At 40.3% G+C, this 23,643-nt stretch overlaps 1 protein-coding gene across 32 annotated transcripts in view; it reads right to left on the minus strand.

Annotated features, from left to right (window-relative positions):
* Nucleotides 1–23,643, minus strand: part of LOC114108678 (contactin-4) — a 1,043,928-nt gene that overhangs the window by 84,585 nt on the left and 935,700 nt on the right. For all 32 annotated transcript variants that reach the window (XM_060402845.1, XM_060402823.1, XM_060402848.1 and 29 more), the window contains one exon: nt 14,884–15,011. In XM_060402845.1, the coding sequence (XP_060258828.1) occupies nt 14,884–15,011 (128 nt within the window). The remainder of the gene's footprint in view (nt 1–14,883; nt 15,012–23,643) is intronic.

Below are 23,643 nucleotides of genomic sequence, written 5' to 3' on the forward strand. Positions count from 1 at the left end.
CCTGGAGGGTTTTGTTCATCAGGACAGGGCTCCAGGAATGTGCATTTATTAAAAACAAAACTCTAGGCAATTCTATTGCTTGTGGTCCAAGGCCCACAGTGTCTTACAGGGGGAGAGATGGCTACATCTTTTACACCTTTTGACTATTTCCTCATATCCGGACTGCATCAGTTCAGTTCAGTTCAGTTCAGTTCAGTTCAATTCAGTCGCTCAGTCGTGTACGACTCTTTGCCACCCCATGAACTGCAGCACGCCAGGCCTCCCTGTCCATCAACAACTCCCAGAGTTCACTGAGACTCACATCCATCGAGTCAGTGATGCCATCCAGCCATCTCATCCTCTGTCGTCCCCTTCTCCTCCTGCCCCCAATCCCTCCCAACATCAGAGTCTGTTCCAATGAGTCACCTCTTCGCGTGAGGTGGCCAAAGTACTGGAGTTTCAGCTTTAGCATCATTCCTTCCAAAGAACACCCAGGACTGATCTCCTTTAGAATGGACTGTTTGGATCTCCTTGCAGTCCAAGGGACTCTCAAGACTCTTCTCCAACACCACAGTTCAAAAGCATCAATTCTTCAGTGCTCAGCTTTCTTCACAGTCCAACTCTCACATCCAGACTGCATCAGTGTTTCTATATCGTCTATACTGGTTTTTATAATTGTTTCTTTTGTCTTAAGCATCAAAACGTATTAGTACAAATAGCATTGTGACCATGTGACCAGATGTTTTACTTATGCTGTGGGCAAAGGCAGTAGAGGCAGATACATATTACATCAGAGGAGATGTGGGCTAGGCTTATAAGAGTATACGTGGAAGAGAAGGCACTTCTGATTGCACCCTTAGGATCCTACTGTTTCAGGTAGCCAAGCTTTACTTATATTTCTAAGCAGTTCTACTGCTGAAAAGAGAGAAAGGTGAGGGGGAGTTAACATGATAATAGGTGACATGGTTTCCAGTTCAGGAAATTTTCAAAGCAGATGTTGCTAATCTTCACTTAACAACATGTCTTGCACACTGATTATAGAACTGCTATAAGGCCATGTAAGAAGCCCCCATTGCTCTAAATGTTCTGCTTACATTTCTTCTCCCATAACCAGTAACCTACTTTCAGCTCTTCAAATGGCTGCATAAAAGAGACAACCATTTTAACCTTTTAGAAATGGATCTCGCTAGAGTAAATCAGAGAGAGTTGATGGAAATGTTAATTAACTTGCTTTCATCTTGGTCAGGTTCTGTATTTAACCTGAAGGCCCACACAGTCTTTCCGAGGGCTTTCTTAGATTTGATTGCGGATGACAGCCAGAGAAATTCAATCATGGTTTGGTGAGGTGACAAGTTTGGGAGGGCACTATTCCTCCTGCTTCTGGCACAGAAAACAGATGCCAAGAAAGGAAGGTAAGTGAGAGTCACTTATGAATTATTCTGATATATCTCTTTTCTGGTTCAAGGTTTGTAATAGACAGAATTTTCCTTTTCAAAGTTGGGAACCAACTCCTGGATTCCCCCATGGGGCTGCCTTTAAAATACAAGGAGAAGGATGAATTGAAACACACACACACACACACACACACACACACACACACACACACCCTCTGCTTATGAGGGAATCATGTCCATAATAAAGCCAGTCTACATGACAAAACATCATTGTCAAACCCCACAGGAAGCTCTGATATTTAGGAACAGAAAATAAAAGTGCTTAATGTTACTTTCCTTCTTATTTATAACACAATTAGTCGCTTAATCCATTTAGCATTAAATCCATTTCAGCATTGGACATTATAAAACAGTAAACTCAGTATAGGTGAAAACAAACCACATGGACTCTGCAACATTTTATGACTAAAAAAATCTCAACATAAACCATTTCTTTCCTTCAGTAGGGGGCTAGCTCTGCGGCAAGATGGAAGAGGACAGATGTAACTTTAAAAGATGTACATGAGAAAGAGAGGGATTTTTATTTATGTATTTGAAAAATATACAACTTTAATAACGCTGGGCATGTGTTCAGAAGTGGTGGCAGAGGTAGGTCAGAGATCTATGCTTTTTAATATCCACCTCCTCTCAAGTAAGGGTTTTATCTCATTAATAGCTAAGTCATACTGATTGTAAAACAGCCGAAATGAGGCAATTAGTATGGACTGTGACAGCCGTGAAGAATGAAACATGTGAAGTTTTCGGTGCAAGCCAGATGGATATCTTCAATATACTTATTATTATCTGCTTGTGGTAATAAGTTCAATTAAACTGGATCAGTACAACACAAGTCTCTTTGAATTGCTGGAAAAGAAATTAATTATGTGCTTCACATTTAATGAAGCCAAAGAGTCATATTCTGTTTGCATTCTTTGTTTTGTTTATTTTGATTGGTAAGCACTCACTAGGAAATAAACCATTCATTTCATTCTACAGTAGTGGGTTTTTTTTCTCCCTTAAAAGAAAATACTTGGATCAAGCGGGTTAAATATCACTAGTAACAAGGTTTTCTCTATTCTACAATGTCTAGGAGAGAAGGAGAAAATAAGATGTATTCTCTGGGTGATTTTGACTATAATACCTGACCATGTACAGGAATTCTGACCTGAGGGCTTTTTTAAAAAATTTCATTACAGAGATCACTCATGTAAAACTATAAAAAAATGATTACCAATACTCATATTCCCATTTATAGAATTAACAGTCTTTAACATTTTCCCCATACACCTCTAGCCTTTTTTCCCCTCTAAATATACATTAAGCATTTACCCCCAAGTAAAATATTATCAATACAGCTAAAGTCCTTTAATATAACCTTACTCCAGATCTCCTTCCTCACAAATTAAAATCACAAGTTAGCACTTACGCTGAGCATTGTATTTTTATGTTTAAACATTTCATGGTATTATTTTTATTACTAATTCTCTATTAAATCATGCTATATACAGTATATAAAATACATTATATGAAATACTACCATATGTATTATTCTTTAATTTGCCTGCATGTTTTTTGTCAACATAATGTACAAACAACGTAATGAACATTTTTGCAAGTCCATCTCAGAATACGTATAATTTCCTCTAGAGTAAATATCTCAAATAGAATTGCTGGGCCAATTTTCCTTGTTCATATCAGTGTCTATTCCAGGTCACATTCCTACTTAAACTATGTGAGTACTATTTTCCTTCCATTCCTACTAACGAATTATTTGGTTAGATGTCTAGCTTTTGGCAATCTTATATGTAAAGCCGTATCACACTGGTACTTTAATTTGCATTTCCCTAATTACTAATGTGCTTAGTCACTCAGTCGTGTCTGACTCTTTGTGACCCATTGGACTGCAGCCTGCCAGCTCCTCTGTACATGAAAATTTCCAGCCAAGAATACTGGAGTGCCTTCCCTTTTCCAGGGAATCTTCCCAGCCCAGGGATTGAACCTGTGTCTCCTGAATTACAGGCAGATTCTTTATCTGCTGAGCCATCGGGGAAGCCCTAATTATTAATGAGGCTGACAATTTTTCAAAATCTTGTTAGTCCACACTATGCATTTTATATTAAAGGCAAGAACATGAAAGCTGCCTTCAGCATGAGGCCTTCTTAGGGAAGGGCAGGGTTGGCATAGAGAAGCACAATAGTTAAGGAATTATGACTTTCCTCTAGACCAAAAGTGGAAAAATGATGGGCAGGATGGATTCAGGGTAGACTGCCCTGGCACACAGTCTTAATACATTTAAATCTCAGCATTATAAAAGGAGAAAAGCTCTTTTACAGAGAGGATCAGGCAAAGAATGATTATATCCATGATTGATATTGCTAAAGGCACTTTATTTGCTAAATCTATGTGGCCTTCATTAGGGCTCATAAGAATCTCAGGGGAAGTAATTATGCTCTGTTTCATAAAAATCTGGGCTTCATTATTTGGCAGAAAAAGAGTTCTAGGTTACGTCATGGTCAGTGAACAGAGGAAGCGTAAGAGCCCAATCACCCACCCTTTCTTTAGGCTTTTGCTAGTTGAGTTGTGAAGTGAAAGTAAAAGTCCCTCAGTCGTGTCCGACTATTTGCAACCCCATGGGTATAGTCTATGGAATTCTCCAGGTCAGAATACTGGAGTCAGTAGCCTTTTCCAGGGAATTTTCCCAACCCAGGAATTGAACCCAGGTTTCCTGCATTGCAGGCAGATTTTTTACCAGCTGAGGTACAAGGGAAACCCAGGAGTACTGGAGTGGGTAGCTTATCCCTTCTCCAGTGGATCTTCCTGACCTAGGAACTGAACTGGGGTCTCCTGCACTACAGGCAGACTCTTTAGAACTGAGCTATCAGGGAAGTCCCACTATTTGAGTTAGCTGCTGCAAACTCTAGAGTGGTAGGTCTTCTCAGATCTAATAGGATCGAGTACTGAAATGTTCTGACCACTGTTCTACCAGGGGATCTAATGTAATTAGCATTCTGCACTTCTAACAACAAACTTTTCCTTCCTACTCTAAATGCCTTGGGTCAGAATTTGTGCTAATCCTATTAGAAAGACCCTTAATTATTGCCTCTAAATAATTGGTTCCAGTGGAAGACATCTAATTAGGTAGAAATGTATTCTGTTATAAGGGCCCAACATTAAGAGCTTTTGTTATGTGTTAGTAGCAAAATGTCATTGCTGATTACTGATTTCTGATTGATCCCCAGTCAAATATGGAAAAAGCCTTGAATAATTTTACATAGAAGATGTGGGCTGCTTCAAACTTATTTTCAAAAAAAGTTCCAATTGAAAAGACTGCATTATCGTGTCAGTCATGCCATGCATGGAGAGGCTGATATTTTTCAATTTCCTACAGTTAAAACAGAGGAACAATTTTAAATAATGCACTGTAATAATGTTGTAGAAACTCCTTGGTATTGGTAAGAAAATTCCTTTTTTCTGCAATCTGTATTATTGGATAGCATCTTGTCTTCTAAATATAAACAAACACTTGATGGAATGGACAATGAGCACTAATTCTGGCAAGGGGACAAATAATTAAATGTTCAGGAAGCCAAAGAACACTTTCACTTTGCAGGATTAGAGAATGAGGACACAAACTAATTCTGTATTAGGAGCATATGTGGTCTTAGTTAAATACTACTAAGAACCCTTTTTCAGAGTGCACCTGATCTGAGCTCCCTGCTACATATAGCAAATTTCCAGGGATATCTAATTTTACACATGACACATGCTAGTAAAGTAATGTTCAAAATTCTCCAAGCCAGGCTTCAGCAATACGTGAACTGTGAACTTCCTGATGTTCAAGCTGGTTTTAGAAAAGGCAGAGGAACCAGAGATCAAATTGCCAACATCTGCTGGATCATCAAAAAAGCAAGAGAGTTCCAGAAAAACATCTATTTCTGCTTTATTGACTATGCCAAAGCCTTTGACTGTGTGGATCACAATCAACTGTGGAAAATTCTGAAAGAGATGGGAATACCAGACCACCTGATTTGCCTCTTGAGAAACCTATATGCAGGTCAGGAAGCAACAGTTTGAACTGGACATGGAACAACAGACTGGTTCCAAATAGGAAGAGGAGTACGTCAAGGCTGTATATTGTCACCCTGCTTATTTAACTTCTATGAAGAGTACATCATGAGAAATGCTGGGCTGGAAGAAGCACAAGTTGGAATCAAGATTGCCGGGAGAAATATCAATAACCTCAGTAAGGCAGATGATACCACCTTTATGGTAGAAAGTAAAGAGGAACTAAAAGCCTCTTGATGAAAGTGAAAGAGGAGAGTGAAAAAGTTGGCTTAAAGCTCAACAATCAGAAGATCATGGCATCTGGTCCCATCATTTCATGGGGAATAGATGGGGAAACAGTGGCAGACTTTATTTTTTGGGGGCTCCAAAATCACTGCAGATGGTGACTGCAGCCATGAAATTAAAAGACGTTTACTCCTTGGAAGAAAAATAAACTCAAAATGGATTAAAGATCTAAATGTAAGATCAGAAACTATAAAACTCCTAGAGGAGAACATAGGCAAAACACTCTCAGACATAAATCACAGCAGGATCCTCTATGAGCCACCTCCCAGAATGCTGGAAATAAAAGCAAAAATAAACAAATGGGATCTAATTAAAATTAAAAGCTTCTGCACAACAAAGGAAAATATAAGCAAGGTGAAAACACAGCCTTCGGAATGGGAGAAAATAATAGCAAATGAAGCAATTGACAAACAACTAATCTCAAAAATATACAAGCAACTTATGCAGCTCAATTCCAGAAAAATAAACGACCCAATCAAAAATGGGCCAAAGAACTAAATAGACATTTCTCCAAAGAAGACATACGGATGGCTAACAAACACATGAAAAGATGCTCAACATCACTCATTATTAGAGAAATGCAAATCAAAACCACAATGAGGTACCACTTCACACCAGTCAGAATGGCTGCGATCCAAAAATCTGCAAGCAATAAATGCTGGAGAGCGTGTGGAGAAAAGGGAACCCTCCTACACTGTTGGTGGGAATGCAAACTAGTACAGCCACTATGGAGAACAGTGTGGAGATTCCTGAAAAAATTGCAAATAGAACTACCTTATGACCCAGCAATCCCACTGCTGGGCATACACACCGAGGAAACCAGAATTGAAAGAGACACATGTACCCCAATGTTCATCGCAGCACTGTTTATAATAGCCAGGACATGGAAACAACCTAGATGTCCATCAGCAGATGAATGGATAAGAAAGTTGTGGTACATATACACAATGGAGTATTACTCAGCCGTTAAAAGAATTCATTTGAATCAGTTCTGATGAGATGGATGAAACTGGAGCCAATTATACAGAGTGAAGTAAGCCAGAAAGAAAAACACCAATACAGTATACTAACACATATATATGGAATTTAGGAAGATGGCAATGACGACCCTGTATGCAAGACAGGAAAAGACACAGATGTGTATAACGGACTTTTGGACTCAGAGGAGAGGGAGAGGTGGGATGATTTGGGAGAATGGGAATTCTAACATGTATACTATCATGTAGAATTGAATCGCCAGTCCATGTCTGACGTAGGGTGCAGCATGCTTGGGGCTGGTGCATGCGGATGACCCAGAGAGAAGGGGAGGTTCATGTTTCTTAAAGACTTTAAAAGTTAAAAAATTAAAAAAAAATAATTAAAAGCAAAAAAAAAAAAAAGCAGAGACATTACTTTGCCAACAAAAAAAATAAAATAAAATAAAATCAGGTTTCAGGATGGGGAGCAACACGTGTATACCTGTGGCAGATTCATGTTGAAGTATGGCAAAACCAATACAATATTGTACAGTAATTAACCTCCAATTAAAATAAATAAATTTATATTAAGAAAAAATAAAAAAAAAAGAAAAGTTATGACCAACCTAGATAGCATATTCAAAAGCAGAGACATTACTTTGCCAGCAAAAGTTCCTTCTAGTCAAGGCTATGGTTTTTCCAGTGGTCATGGATGGATGTGAGAGTTGGACTGCGAAGAAAGCTGAGCACTGAAGAATTGATGCTTTTGAACTGTGGTGTTAGAGAAGACTCTTGAGAGTCCCTTGGACTGCAAGGAGATCCAACCAGTCCATTCTGAAGGAGATCAGCCCTGGGATTTCTTTGGAAGGAATGATGCCAAAGCTGAAGCTCCAGTACTTTGGCCACCTCATGCGAAGAGTTGACTCATTGGAAAAGACTCTGATGCTGGGAGGGATTGGGGGCAGGAGGGGAAGGGGACAACAGAGGATGAGATGGCTGGATGGCATCACTGACTCGATGGACGTGAGTCTGAGTGAACTCTGGGAGTTGTTGATGGACAGGGAGGCCTGGCGTGCTGCGATTCATGGGGTTGCAAAGAGTCGGACATGACTGAGTGACTGAACTGAACTGAACTGAATGTTTATGTTTCACTGACAACCAAGGAGGACTTCCCTGGTGGCTCAGAGGGTTAAGTGACTGCCTTCAATGCGGGAGACCTGGGTTTGATCCCTGGGTGGGGAAGCTCCCCTGGAGAAGGAAATGGCACCAAGAGGGGCGGGGTAGGGTAGGAGGTTGGAGAGAAGTTCAAGAAGGAGGGGACATATGTATACCTGTGGCCGATTCATGTTGATAAACGGGAGAAATCAATACAATATTGTAAATGAATTATCCTCCAATTAAAAATGAATAAATTTAAGAAAAAAGAACGCCTTTTTCTAACAAAGATAAAGTACAAATTTACTTTTTCTTAAAATACAAGTAATTGTGTGCACTGAATAAAAATTGAAATAAAATAAATATATTTACATATTAAATTTTTTAAAAATTTAAATGAAATTTATTTGCTAAGAAACATTTAAAAACCCATATGAAATCAGTATAAAATTTGTATAGAGAGCAACCAAAACTAAAAATAGGGCTACCATATGACCCTGCAACCCTTCTCCTGGGCATATATCTGGAGAAAAACATGGTCTCAAAAGATACATGCACCCCAATGTTGACTGCAGCACAGTCTGCAATAGTCAAGGCATGGAATCAACCTCTGTCAATCCACTGACAGAGTACTGGATAAAGGAGATGTGATAAATATGTATAACGGGATATCACTCAGCCATTAAAAAGAACAAAACAATGCAACTTGCAGCAACATGGATGGACCTAGAGACTGTCATACTGAGTGAAGTAAGTCAGACACAGAAGGAGAGATATCATATGGCGTCCCTGATATGCAGCATCTAAAAATAAATGATAGAAATAAACTTATTTATAAAACAGACTCACAGACTTAACGAATTTATGGTCGCCAGGGTGGTAGGACTGAGCGACTTCACTTTCACTTTTCACTTTCATGCATTGGAGAAGGAAATGGCAACCTATTCTAGTGTTCTTGCCTGGAGAATCCCAGGGATGGGGGAGCCTGGTGGGCTGCCGTCTATGGGGTCACACAGAGTCGGACACGACTGAAGCGACTTAGCAGCAGCAGCAGCAGCAGCAGCAGCAGCAGCAGGGTGGAAGGATGGGGAAGGGACAGTTAAGGAGTTTGGGCTCAGTATGTATACACTGCTATATTTAAAATGGATAATTAATAAGGTCCTACCATATAATACAGGGAATTCTATTCAATGTTATATAGCAGCCTGGATGGGAGAGGAGCTTGGCGGAGACTAGACATATGCTTGTGCGTTGCTGAGTCCCTTTGCTGTCCACCTGAAACCATCACAACATTGTTAATCAGCTATACTCTAACATAAAATAAAAAGTTAAAAAAAGAGAAAGGATTAGAAAGTTTATTTTTTTCTGTAAAAAACTGAGTAGCAAATACTTCAGGCTTTGCTGGTCAAGAGGCAAAACTGAGGATAGCTATACATTACATGGTCTCCCCTCGTGGCTCAGATGGTAAAGAATCTGCCTGCAATGCAATAGAGGCGGGTTCGATCCCTGGATCAGGAAGATCCCCTGGAGAAGGGAAGGGTAACTCACTCCAGTATTCTTGCCTGGAGAATCCCACGGACAGAGGAGTCTGGTGGCCTATTACATGGTCTCTGTCTTGACTATTCGACTCTGCTGTTGTACAGACCCAACCATCATCAATAATGTAAACAAGCGACATGGCTGTATCTCACTAAAATCTGATTTATGCACACTGAAATAAGAACTTCATAAAAATTTCTACATATCTGAAAGTATTCTTACCTTTTGATTTCTTTTCAACCAGCAAAACACAGGGAAGCCATTCTTAGCTACTGCATTATACAAAAATAGATGGCTAGCTGAATTTGGCCCATAGGCCATAGTTTGCCAGTGACTGAAAATTCAGTCTTTTTAGACTCTGGTGTGTATGAGGACCAAGTGGGGTGTTTATTAAAAATGTATGGTTTTCACATCTCATCCTCAAAGATTTAGATTTGTTATGTTAAGGGTGAGGCAGTAGGGATATGCATTTCTATTAAGCATTCCACTGAATTTTCACTTAGTTGGTAGCATGTTCAAAGTTCTTTGATGTAGGATAGAGCTTCAGATGGTAAAGAATCTGCCTGCAATGCAGGAGAACTGGTTTCAATCCCTGGGTTGGGAATATCCCCTGGTGAAGGGAATGGCAACCCACTCCAGTAGCTTGCCTGGAGAACTCCATAGACAGAGGAGCCTGGCGGGCTACAGTCTATGGGGTCACAAAGAGTTGGACATGACTAAGTGACTAACACTTTCACTTTCTTTCACTTTCAGGGGTCCTCAAAGTATGGTCTGGAACCACCAGCCAGAGAGTTAGTTACTCAAGGTCACTTTGGATGTAGTTCAGCTAGATAACAGCACAGCTTACAGCCCTGCATTTCATTTTGAGCCTGGGAGGTGATCAATAAGATCTAGGGTAGCTATTACCATAGTTATCTTGCTGAACTACATCCAAGACAAACAGAAGTCACTCTTCTTGAGGATTGCTACTTAAAAATACCTGTCATAGGAAGCCTGTACAATAAAGACACTGCCTCATGCATGTGAGTTAAATGGCATGCCTTTAACTCTGCTCTAGAGATAAAAATGAATTAGTAAGTACAGTACTGCATGGAAATGTAGCCTGCCTTCCATCTAGTTCTTAATGATGTTCACAATCGCTAAAGCACATCTTCCATGAAAGGTCAAATATGATGCTTTCTGTTAGGATTCAGAGGTCTGACTTGAGAACCGTTCTTGCTTAAAATAAAACAGTGACTCAAAATTCCAAATAGACGCTAACTAGCTAAAAAAAGAAAAAAATCAGTCAAATTTAGAAATTCAGATGATGGGATGATAATCAAGAGCCCCCTGGGCACCTGTCAGAATTCTGCGGTTTGGAAGCCCGCTCATGCATAATCTGAATATTTATCCATTTTGGGGTCGTCTGCTAGAGATTTATTTTAAACCTGCTGTACCTGCTGCAGTGGATCTATTCCCTTCTCCCCTTTTCCCCTGCCGGCTTTACTTACTATCCCTATGCTTGACAGTATCTTCAGCTTCTCTCCAAAAAACTGGTGTAGGGGGATGGAAGAGAATTGGATCTTAAAAGCATTGCTAATGACAGAATTATTGCAAAAAGGTTAGAGAAGATGTTGTCTGATGCCTGACCTTCATAGTGTTTTAATCCCAGACACTGGAGGAGATCAAAACGAATATAAGCACATTTTAAGGTTAGAGCATAACTTCTCTGATAAATCAGTCCCTTTGTGGATCTCTAAATTGAATTAAGATACAGCGCTCCATCACATTTCGGGCTATTTTGCTACATTTACATTAAAGGTGTAGGGCTCAAGCATTTTGATGTGTGATTCAAGACCTGGCACAGTTCATGTGGAGTTCAGAACGGTTTTCTCTGCCTTTATCGTGCTTTATGAAGCAGATTTCTAAATTGTATTTCTCCGTTTATGTTAATGTCCTTCTCAGCGACCTGGCAGTCTGGGTGCCCCTCTGCGCGCGCGTGCGCGCGAACACACACACACACACACACACACACACACACACACACGCATACTTCCCATTAATGCAAATGGGACTCAGAATCAAGCAACAGGAAACAAATATACTCTGAAACATCTGACCTTACCCAAGTCACAGGGTTAACGCCTGTGAACATATTAACCAAATAAAGCTCATTTTCTTTTTTTCCCCATCTCACTTGGGAGAAAATATTAAGAATCGGAGGGGACTTCCCTGTTGGTACAGTGGTTGAGGAGCCTCCTGCCAATGTGGGGGACATGGGTTAGATTCCTGGTCCAGGAAGATTCCACATGCCTAGGAGCAACTAAGCCCATGAGGCACAACTACTGAGCCCGTCAGCTGCAACTACTTGGCTCATGCGCCTAGAGCCCGTGCTCCCCAGCAAGAGAAACCACCGCAATGAGGAGCTAGAGTGCTGCAAACAGGCACACCCCTCCACTCGCTGCAGCTAGAGAAAGCCTGCACTGCAACGGAGACCCGGTACAGCCAAAAATAGAGCAATAAATACCTACACAAAACGAAACAGAAAATTAGATGGCCTCTCTGGGAAAAGTGACTACAGTTGAACACCCACAGCCACGCCTGGAAAGAACTCTACTTTGAAACAAAGGAATTCACCCACGATCAGGTGGGGGACATGCTACTTTGACCGCACAGTTTCTGCCTCCAGATCTCTGCTTTCCTCTTTCCACAGGCCACCGGGCTCTTTTGGACCTGCCCTTCCTTCCTCCTTCTCCATCTATTACACAATCTCAGGGCTCATTTGCCTCAGCATAACATGTCTCCACACAGGCAGGTGTGTACTGACCCTGTTACATGTCCCTCTCTATCCTTTCCCTTAAAGTCCATTAAAACTCTCTTATGTTTTAGTATGGAAATGGAAAACTGGCACTAATCATATCTTCCAGTCTTTGTGTACCACCTTCATAACCTTTTGTACATCCTTTTATAATAATACAAACAATATTTCTTTAGAAATATAAATATATTTTAAAAGGAGTTTTTAAAAAATCACTGCCATTAATGAAAAAGTAACATTTTTCTAATACACGTGGAAAGATATATATATATATATATATATATAGTTAGTAAAAGTAAACAAAAAATATTAACTCTGAATTGTCTAAAATAATCTTTTATACCATACATGGGGAAATCATTGTTTAACATGTTAACTGGAAGGCAAGAATTGAAGTGTTAAGTTTCTTAACATAGGTAGAAGTTACTACTCAACAACATTTATATCCACCCAAATAAGGAGGCGATCATGGCATATCTTGGCATATCATTGGTGTATCGCTAAGCTTTGCACCATAATTCAGTATAAGCAGAGCAGCAGGGCAGTCTCTGCATGCCTGTGAATGGTTTTACCTTGGGACTGGCGGTACTGCTGGAAGAGGAACTCTAATGAGAAAGAGAGGAACTTCTGCCAACTATTTTGAGAGCTGAAGAAGTCAAGGCTTATAGGATGGATGCCAACCAAACACAGGGCATAATTTATTTCTACATGTGAAAAAAAAAAACCAGTTTTAACAATATATAGAGCATATATATGGCGCCTGTGCTTAGGTAAACATAGACTTATGTCTGATTCTTGGACTTACAGTTTTCTATCTGCACAGACAAGTATGTTTATGATAAAAAGACTTCCCTAAATGGCAGTATTTTTCAAACTTATAATGATTCCAAAGTATGTAATTAGGTAATTTTTAGCTTTCTTCATTAAATTAAAATAGAGTCAAACATTCTTTCTGGGATATTTTTACTTGCCTTAGGCTATCTTACTTCATAGCTAATCAGGTCTTAGCTATGCTATTAATCATCTCTGAAACCTTGGGGTTCCTCCTGGTTCTAGGTTATCACTAATTTTCCTTTGTAATTGAGAAAGCTATACATTAGTGAAGACACTAGCTGAAATTTTGCTATGCCAGTATTATCTAAACTTTTTTTCTTTGCCCTATAAAACAGAGTGAACACACAGTCAGTCACATACCTATGCTATTGCTCCGAATGAATAATTAATAGATTGAAATAGTTGAGTCAATATAAGCACAGATTTATGTCTGACTCTTGGACTTACAGTTTTCTATCTACATAGACAAGTATGTTTATGATAAAAAGGCTTCCCTAAATGGCAGTACTTTTCAAATTTCTAATGATTCCAAAATATGTAATTAGATAGTTTTTAGCTTTCTTTGTTAAAACAGAGGCAAATATTCTTTCTGGGATATTTTTCTTTGCCTTAGGTTATCTTATTTCACAGAGGGAGTTACAAATGGGCAAGGGAGAAATAATAAATACACTGTAACACATCCATATCTATTATGGAGAAACAGGAAAAATGAATAAGATTTCCTGGCACAGTAGAAAGAACCAGCAAGAATGCAAAAGCAGGATTCCAGGGTTCACATCTGCTATTGGTGACCTTGAGAAACTCGCCAACCTGAGCTTTATCTTCCTCAGTCAGATCATGGCCAAGATCCCTTCAATTCAAAAATTCTTTGATTTGGCAGCCAGATATAAAGTGACAGAAATGCAAATGAAATGTAAATTAAAACCTCATCTTCACAATTCTTACTTGGTACTTTCAGCACATCCCATCAAACTGGTGTTCTGTCATCTACTATAAAGCACCCAGGTGAAGGAATGTGGAAAATTTTATTTCCTTAAAACCGGCAGGGTTGGCTGGGTGACTAAAGCAAAGCGCAGAGGTGGCCAAAGCCCTTTATGAGTACAATAATCCATATCCATGCCTCTGAATAACCAAGGCAGCTCTTTTAAAAATCTCCAATGTCATTGTTTAAACAATGTTAGCTAAAAATAGTATTTGAGCCATGGGTTTTTAATTTGTTAGCATGGTGTTCCTAGACATGAATTTCAAATCTATAGAGACTTGAAGAAATTTAATTAAAGGATTGAAGATAACATTAGTTAGAATACTATAATAGATACAATGGCAGTGATTCTCAAAATTGTATTGGATGATTCCGAAATAAGATAGCCTTTCTGTCATATTCACGACTGACAGTTCTCTAAGAACTGTTAATCATACCATGTTTGCCTTGATGGATTAATTTAGCAACACAGTGATATCTGTACATATTAATATGAAGGATGCCACTTCAATAGGTTACATTACTTGAAATGGCAACACACGTATCAATCTACGTGTTCTCTGGGCTGCTGCTGCTAAGTCACTTCAGTTGTGTCTGACTCTGTGCGACCCCATAGACAGAAGCCCACCAGGCTCCCCTGTCCCTGGGATTCTCCAGGCAAGAACACTGGAGTAGGTTGCCATTTCCTGCTCCAATGCATGAAAGTGAAAAGGGAAAGTGTAGTCACTCAGTCGTGTCCGACTCTTAGCGACCCCATGGACTGCAGCCCACCAGGCTTCTCCACCCATGGGATCTTCCAGGCAAGAGAACTGGAGTAGGGTGCCACTGCCTTCTCTGGTTCTCTGGGTTAGTCATTACCTTTTACTACAAGGTTTCCAGTACTGCTCGCAGTTCCAAAATGGTTAGTGGCTATGCAGGTGTAACTTCCAGCATCTGATTTAGTCACATTGATGATTCTGAGGCTTCCATCTTCAGAAATGGTAATTCTGAAATTAAAGCAGATAAACCCCAAATGGTAAGTTTACTTCATATGACCAAATGGAAAATATTTCTATCATCCTGTCACTTTCAAACTATTAAATCATGGTTATATCACTTGACAGCCTCATCTTTATTTATGATATTTACCTACATACAGATAAATATAATTAGGATGTGTGCTTTATTTAGTAATTCTATTACTTTAATTGCTAATATGGTTTCAATGTTCTGTTGGGATAACTGCTAGAAATATGAGACAGGATGTAACCATTCTCTCTCTTTGGCAGCTATAACCACATTATCCAAAAGGAAAGCTTATTGTAGATTACCGTTCATCATTAAACTGCTGAAGAATAAGAAAGAAAAATCCTTGATGGGCCACGTTATGCATTTTCATTGAAAATGTTTTCTTCCTTCTTGAGAGGCTTAAATTAAATGAGTTATTATTAAGCTTACTTCTTCCTGAAATATGTCAGACAATACACTTTTAATGAGATGCAAGAGCTGAAGTAAAAAAAAATTAAAATATTCCACAACATGGTATGACTTTGGCAGAATGGCAAATGTGGATGGCGCATCTCAGGGCCCGCAATTAGGGACAAATATCTACCACCAGGTGGGAAGGAAGAACTTCCACTGACAGACACAAAACTGGAAAAGGGGGACTGGAGGGAAGCCTGTTTGCAACATGACTATAGCAGAAGGGAAGGGTATGCAGATGAACAAGGTGTACAGCTTGCCTTAGAGGATAGTTGGAGAAATAAGAAATGTACACAGATGGCTTATTCAAGGTAAATGTCTGTTGAATATTTACTGCATCTTTCAAATCTACCCATTCTTGTCTATCTCCTTGGCTCCCCCTTTCTCACCCAGCCTAACACAACAGTCTCTTAAATGATCTGGCTATTTCTACTCCTGCCTCTCAAGTGCATCCTTCAGTCAGTGGCCAGGCGATCTTTTAAAGTGCAAATTACGTCACCCCCCAGGCTTACAGATCCTTCTTCAGCTCCACTTTGCACTCAGAACAAATTCTTTCCCAGAACCTATAACGGCCTGAGGAATCTGGCCTTTGCCCTTCTCCTGACTTAGCCCTTCTCATTTCATCTTAATCTTTCTATCCTTCAGTGAGGTCTAGACACACAGGTCTTCTGTAGGTTCCTAAAGCATCTGACCCTCTTCCTGCCTCGGGACTTTCTGTAGTATTTGCTCTCTGTCTGCCTTGACATCAGGACACAGCTATCACCTTCACACTCTCCCGAGACCTCAACTTGTGGATAGTTGTTCCTTATAGACTTTCCCTGGCTTACATTTCTAAATGGATTTCCCTTTTCCTGTTAATCTCGTTTCTGCAGCCACTTTATTTCTTCCCATTCAACTCAATCCAGAAGTTTTCTTTACCTGTTAACCCTCCTATCAGATGGAACATTAGCTTCCCTGAATGCAGGGACTCTGTTTTAGAACTTAATCTCCTGGATCTAGAACATAATAGATGCCCTGTGAGCATCTCTTAAGTGATCGAGCAAACTGGTCCCAGAGGAAGAGCTAAAAATCCTATAGCATGATTTTCAAATAAGATGTATTTGCTTTTGATGCTAAACAGTAAACAACAGTAGTAACCAAGTACACAGTGATTATGCACACTATACTGGAGGGCTTTCATTTTTAATTTATCTTTATGATGATTTAGAATTCATTCCTTGTATTTAAAGGGAATATTTAACAGAGAAACAAACATTTGTGTAAAAAATGCAAATAAAAGAAAAAAATCAATACTGTTATTGGAATTCAGAATGGCTAAAGCACTTGGCACCAGTACCAGCCTTAACAGAGTCCTTCAGAAAAGAACTAGGATGAACACAGCTTTATTTAATAGAACTTTTGGCTAAACATTTTAAAATCATGAGATTTAGTTACACTGGGTTGCAAATGTGGTACATTTTTCATGAAGGTGCTTAGGAATGGAGTGTTGACCACCTTCTTGATGACCCATTCCAGGTTCTAAGATTCAGGCTGAGGACATGGTGTGAAGGTTTGAGAACTCTACCAAGGATGCTGGTATCAGAGGATGGCTAATCAAATTCCAGATCTGTCAGTTCTGGCTGTGTGACCCGAGGCAATTTGCTTAACTTGTTAAGTTTTAGCATCCTCATCTATAAAATAGAGCTCATAACAGCAATCTTATAGGATGGCAGGAAAAATTATGTAAGAGGGTCAGAGAGATCCTTGGTATTTATTAGGGATAATAAAAAAGTAATTCTCTTTTATCTTTAAAATTGTTCTGTTATTTAATAATTGGTACAGATGGGGCAAATGGAACACAGTTATCTTAATATACTTAAAACAGTAATTAAATCAGCCTGCTTCGTGCAATTCACTGTCACATCAGACGATCTGAAGTCAATGTACAAATGACCTGGGTCATCCCAAATCAATGTACAGGAAACAGACAAGAAGGCCCTTTGTTCATTTACACCATAGACACACACATAACTGTTTGCTCAATAAAAAACATATGATACCCTATTAGCCAAAGAGCAGATGTAAATACTCACAAAAATAGAGTAGTGATTAAATCCTAATTACCTCGATAATCACAAAAATAGCATTAAAGGAATTAATCATGTTCCCATTTACAAAATAATTGGCTGGAAATTGTGAAATGCTGGCATACTAGAACTCAATAAAGAAGGTGACATTTGTGGTTTGGATGTGGAATCATCTCCCATGAAGTAATACAGGCCTTTGCTGTTGTTCAGCTGCTAAGCTGTGTTCAGCTCTTTGCGATCCCATGGACTGCAGCACACCAGGCTTCCCTGTTCTTCACCATCTCCTAGAGTTTGTGCAAACTCATGTCCATTGAGTTGGTGATGCCTTCCAATCATCTCATCATCTGTCGCTCCCTTCTCCTCCATAGGCCTAGGATGTATTAAACACTCTGAGGGGTGATCTGACTCTTCTGAAGCACTAAAGGGCTACTCATAATTTATACTTTTAAAATTCTCCAGATCTAAAAGGCTTGCATCGCACTGCATACTGTATAATGCCAAAGGATATAAATAAGGAAACAAATAAAGGATTTGCCATCAGATGACCTGGGTTCTAGCTTTGACCCTGATACTTGTGAGGAATATGACCTGACCAAAATACTTACGCTCCAAGACAAGGTTTCTCGACCTCAGCACTACTGATGTTCTGGACCAGAGAAGTCTTTGTCACAGGGAGGATATTTAAGGGCATCCTTGTCCCTTACCCACTGTACTTCATTGGCTATGCCTGTCCTCCCAAATCATGACAATCAAAAATATCTCCCAAATAATCTCTGGACACATCCACCCCCAGCGAAGAGCCACTGGTCTCCATCAGTCGTTATTTTTTTAATTGCATAGGACATTATGATGGCTATCTGCTACAATAGATCAGATATGTGAGAGTTTCTTTTAACTTTAAAGAGCTGTACACATGTTTTTCTGAGCATTACTTGCATCCTGACATTCCTAATTTTGATATTTTCATTGCACAAAAGGTATTTAACATATAGTTGCTATTCAGCTGCAGGACCCAGCTGGTTCTTCATTTCTCTCCCAATGCTCTGCTTTCCCTTTATTCTCAAAACATCCCTGTCCAATTTTCTAGGAGCCTTATGATATGAGAAAGTAATTTTTCAAAGAACAGTCCTGTCCATCTTTAAGAGTTCATCTCCTGACACCAGTTTAATTCTAATCTTCCCATTGTTTTCCACAGTGTTGAGTAGAGACCTAAGCCTCTGATGCTAGAGTTCCAGACAATGGAGAAGGCCAGGGAGGGGGAATTTGTAGAATTTGTAATTTTTAGTGCCTGTCATTAAATCTCATCATACTTCTGGGACTGCTCATTCTTCCTAGGGATAATCCAATTGCAGGTTCAATATGAAATTGGGAGAACTGCTCTTTTGGGAAATTCAACCACTTCCTTATGTGAGCAATGCAGTGTAGTGAATAAAAACATATGTTCTGGAACTAAGTTGTCTAGACTCAAATCAGGCTTGTACCAGTTATGAGCTGTGTGACTTTGGGTAAGTTAGTTCTTCTGAACCTAAATTTTTTATTTGAGATAATGGAATAATAAAAGTAACTATATTCATGGTTTGCTGTAAAGATATGCAATGCTCAGAACAGTACACGGCACACAAAATGCACCACATAAGTGCACGCATTTGCCAAATGTGCTATTAGCTAAAGCTCTGTCCCCTCCTACAGATCCCTTGTTTCAAACATTAATACAGGACTCTGTTAAGGCTAAGACTACTCTCAAGTCATTCTTGAGTAGTCATTCCTCACCCCTCGGAAGCCCAGCAACACAGCAGTATGCTTAATGAAGGATACAGGTGACAACAAACAGTCCTGGAAGGGGATGAAAAACCGGACTCATAAATATCTATTGTAAACCTCCTGCGTACCAAAACCTCTACAGATCAGGAGGACTTTATATTGAAAGTCCTCACATCCCACACCATGTGTCACGTGGGATCTCAGTTCCCCAAGCAGGGATCGAATCTGTGTCCCCTATATTGGAAGTATCGAGTCTTAACCACTGGACCACCAGGGAAGTGCAATCAGGAGGACTTTAGATGACTATATAGCTAGAAATAGTGGTTACAAAGCTAGAAATTGGGAGAAGGCATTGGCACCCCCACTCCAGTACTCTTGCCTGGAAAATCCCATGGATGGAGGAACCTGGTAGGCTGCAGTCCATGGGGTGGCTAAGAGTCGGACACTACTGAAGCGACTTAGCAGCAGCAGCAGCAGCAGCTAGAATTTGACTGCTTTGATCTCCCTGGACTGCAAGGACATCAAACAAGTCAATCCTAAAGGAAATCAAGCCTGACTATTCATTGGAAGGACTGATGTTGAAGATGAAGCTCCAATACTGTGGCCACCTGATGCAAAGAGCTGCCTCACTGGAAAAGATCCTGATGCTGGCAAAGATTGAGGGCAGGAGGAAAAGGGGGCAGCAGAGGATGAGATGGCTGGATGATGTCACTGACTCAATCGGCATGAGTTTGAGCCAACTCTGGGAGATAGTGAAGGACAAGGAAGCCTGGTGTGCTACAGTCCATGGGGTCACAAAGAATCAGACACAACTTAACAAAATGAACAACTAATATTTAGATACTTGCTTCCCTTCCACATGGATCCTATACCAACCTGTTTTTCAGTGAATATTTCTACAGTCATGTTTGTTCCATTAATAAAGTGCCTCATTCTAGTCTAAAAATGGTTTTATTTCCACATTTGTTTCTCAAACAGGTTTCAAAGTTTCCACTTCATCTTAATTCCCCCATTTCAGACTACGGACTAACCTGCAGCTATTAGCTTGAGATTGAACTTTGAGCTCCTCCTAATACTCATGCATAGTGATGGAGTTAGATTAAAAAAAAACTGAAAATGTAAATCTGCTTCTGGCTTAGAACAGAAGGTTTAGCCTTGACCAACCTGTAGGCTCTTTTTAAAACATTGACAGTATCAGAGAAAAGTCGAAGATGATAAAGCAGCAAGTAGTAAAAAATAAAGGTATGACACAGGACTTAATTTTCTCTATATGAGACGAGGTCATCTAATTCACAACACAGTAAATTACCTATCGCATAGAGAAGCAGTTGTTGCCCCAGTGTCATTTGGAGACTGCAGATCCATAGGGTATGGGAGCGTATCTGGAATTATGAGACAAATTGAATCTCTCTTTCTCAATATGAGGCTCTGGGTTACAGCCACTGAAGAGCTGACCTTGTCAGTCCTATAAATCAAAACCAGTCTGGGGACACTGGACCTTTAAAAATGCTGATCTTTTCTCTTTTGGGGCTCTGGTAACAGATGACAAAAGCTGCCAACTCCACAATATTCTATCACCCTACAGAGGAGGGTTATTCCAAAATGGCCACCTATGATTTTCTGGGTTGTTCTCCACGGAAGCCCGACTGCTGGGGACACAGGCAGCATGTCCTCACCTGCCCCTGAGTCATAAGGAGACACTTCCCTTAAAAGTCAATCCCATGAAAGTACAAATTCTCCCCTTCTGCAAAGGGAGGAATTATGAATTAATAACTTCCTTTCAACAAATGAAGTATCAAACTGTTCAGTTAAATTAAATATTATCTTTCATATTGTTAGACCAGGGAAAACATAACTCACTTAGAAATCACACATAGTTAAAAAAAAAATTCAGAGAGTATAGGAGGTTTCTTCTTTCTTTTATATGCGAGGAGTTCCAGAAAACATGTTTGGAAGTTGAAAGCCCGAGCACGAAAGAATAGGCTTACACATTACAAGCGGAGTGAACACTCCTGGGGGGCTGAAATATATTATAAAACTTTAACAGAAGTATTGTACATCTTAGCTCAAGCAAACTGACAGGATGGTGGAGCTATCACAGGACCCCTGGTCCCAGGAACCACAAGTGATGCCCTAGAATGAGAAAGAACTGCCTAGCCACAAGCCTGTTTGCTTCAGTCAGCACAGAATTTTCTCTTTCTTTTTTTAGTTTCTATTGGAGCATTATTGTTGTGCAGTGTTGTGTTAGTTTCTACTGGACAGCAAAGTCAATGAGCTACACGTATACCTGCACCCCCTCTTTTTTGAATCCCCTTCCCATTTAGGTCCGTACATAGCATTAAGTACAGTTCCCAGCACTATATAGTAGGCTCTCATCAGTTATCCGTTTTATATATTGCAGCGTGTATATGTCAATCCCAATTTTCCAATTCATCCTACCCTCCCTTCCTCCCCCCGGTGTCCACACGTTTATTCTCTGGATCTCTGTCTCTATTTCTGCTTTGCAAAGATGCCCATCTGTACCATTTTCTAGATTTCACATAGATGCATTAATATATGATATTTGCTTTTCTCTTTCTGACTTACTTCATTCTGTAGAACAATCCCTGAGGCAGAAAAACAAATAAGACTTGCAGAATTTTCTTTTAAACCAAATAATTGGGTGATTTCATACAAAACCCCATTCCTGGCTCATTATGGCAAATGGGAAGATGGGGGGAGTCCTGCAACACATCTCAGGGCACCAACGGGCCACTGGGATGGAGAAGAAACTGCTTAAGTAGTTGGTGGGCTTTCTTGCTCTTGCCATGCCTGGCTTGAACAGTTAATTCATGCCACTTCCTCACTCCTGTGGCCTTTGGAGAATACTTTAAGCTGTGTCCCTGTTCTGAGCCAATGGGACAGGGCTTGAGGCAGCCTTTAGGCTTAAGATCAACTTCTCTACCTCTTGGTCTTCCCCCACCCCAGACATCCCACACAGAACAACGGGAGGATGAGGAGAAATTGGGCTTTATGTTCATTTTCTAGAACTGCCATAGCAAAGTATCAAGAATCAGGTGACTTAAAACCAGAGGAGTGACTGTCCGCGGTTCTGAGAGCAGAGGTCTAAAATCAAGGTGCTGGGAGAGCTGGTTGTTTCTGGAGGCTTTGAAGGAGATGCCTTCCTGCCTCTCTTATTCCTGGTGACAGCCAGTAGTCCCTCGTGCTCCTTGGCTGACAGATGCATCACGCTAAGTCTCTGACTCCGCCGTCACGGGTGGCTCTTCCCGTGTGTCTCCTCACAGCACCTTTTCTCTGCACATGTGTCTGTACCCACATTTTCTTCTTCTTACAAGGACATGAGTCACTGGATTAGGGTCCATCCTAAACCTGTATGACTTCATTTTAACTTCAGGTAGACATGAATTTAAGGGATATCCTTCAACCAACAGTGTCAAGAGCAGAAACCCACCAGAGTTGTTGGTCTGGGTAGGGCAAGTGGCTTCAGGGCCTACTCTGTAGCCATCAGAGGATGGGAAGAAGGGGTGATGTGGGGGAGTGGACTTGCTCCTCTGGGCACAGAACCATCACACGTAGTCCCCAGTGCATCCACTTCCCTTCTCCATGGCCTGGCCCTTCTTCCCAATAGTAGTTACAGAGACTTGAAATTATTGCTCTTTATTTGATGGTGGGATGGTATCACTGACTCAATGGACATGAGTTTGAGCAAACTCTGGGAGATAGTGAAGAACAGGGAAGCCTGTCATGCTGCAGTCCATGGGGTCACAAAGAGTCAGACATGACTTAGCAACTGAACATCAACAACCTCTGCTACCACCCTGGAGTCAGCCAATGACATCCCTTCCCTGATTAGGGCATTAACTTCTTACTGGGGCCTCTGCTCACCTGCACCTTTACAATCAATCCACAACACAACATCCAGCCAGCTCCTTAAAAAAAAAAAAAAAGGCAAATTACATCACTTTTCTGATCAAACCATACTATGGCTCCCCTGAGGGCATTCAAAGCAAGAGAAGTAAATATTCTCAGCAATACACAAGGCCTTCATTTTCTGCTACATCCATCTCCACATTACTTCTTGGCTCTCACCTATTACTTTCTCATAACTCTTCCGTATCCAACCAGGCTAACTTTCCTGTTTCTAGAAATACTCAGCATGTCATATATTAAACTCTTGCATGGATTGCTGGCTCTATCTGTAGCTCTCTTCCCTAAATACCCACAAGGTAAACTCCTTGGGGTCGAAAAGAGCTGGACACTACTTAGCGAATGAACACAGCAGCAAAGGTAGTAAACTAATAATCAAAAGTGAAGTCTGAAGGACAGTTTT

Source organism: Ovis aries, chromosome 19 (genome assembly GCF_016772045.2).
Source record: "Ovis aries strain OAR_USU_Benz2616 breed Rambouillet chromosome 19, ARS-UI_Ramb_v3.0, whole genome shotgun sequence".
NCBI lineage: Eukaryota > Metazoa > Chordata > Mammalia > Artiodactyla > Bovidae > Ovis > Ovis aries.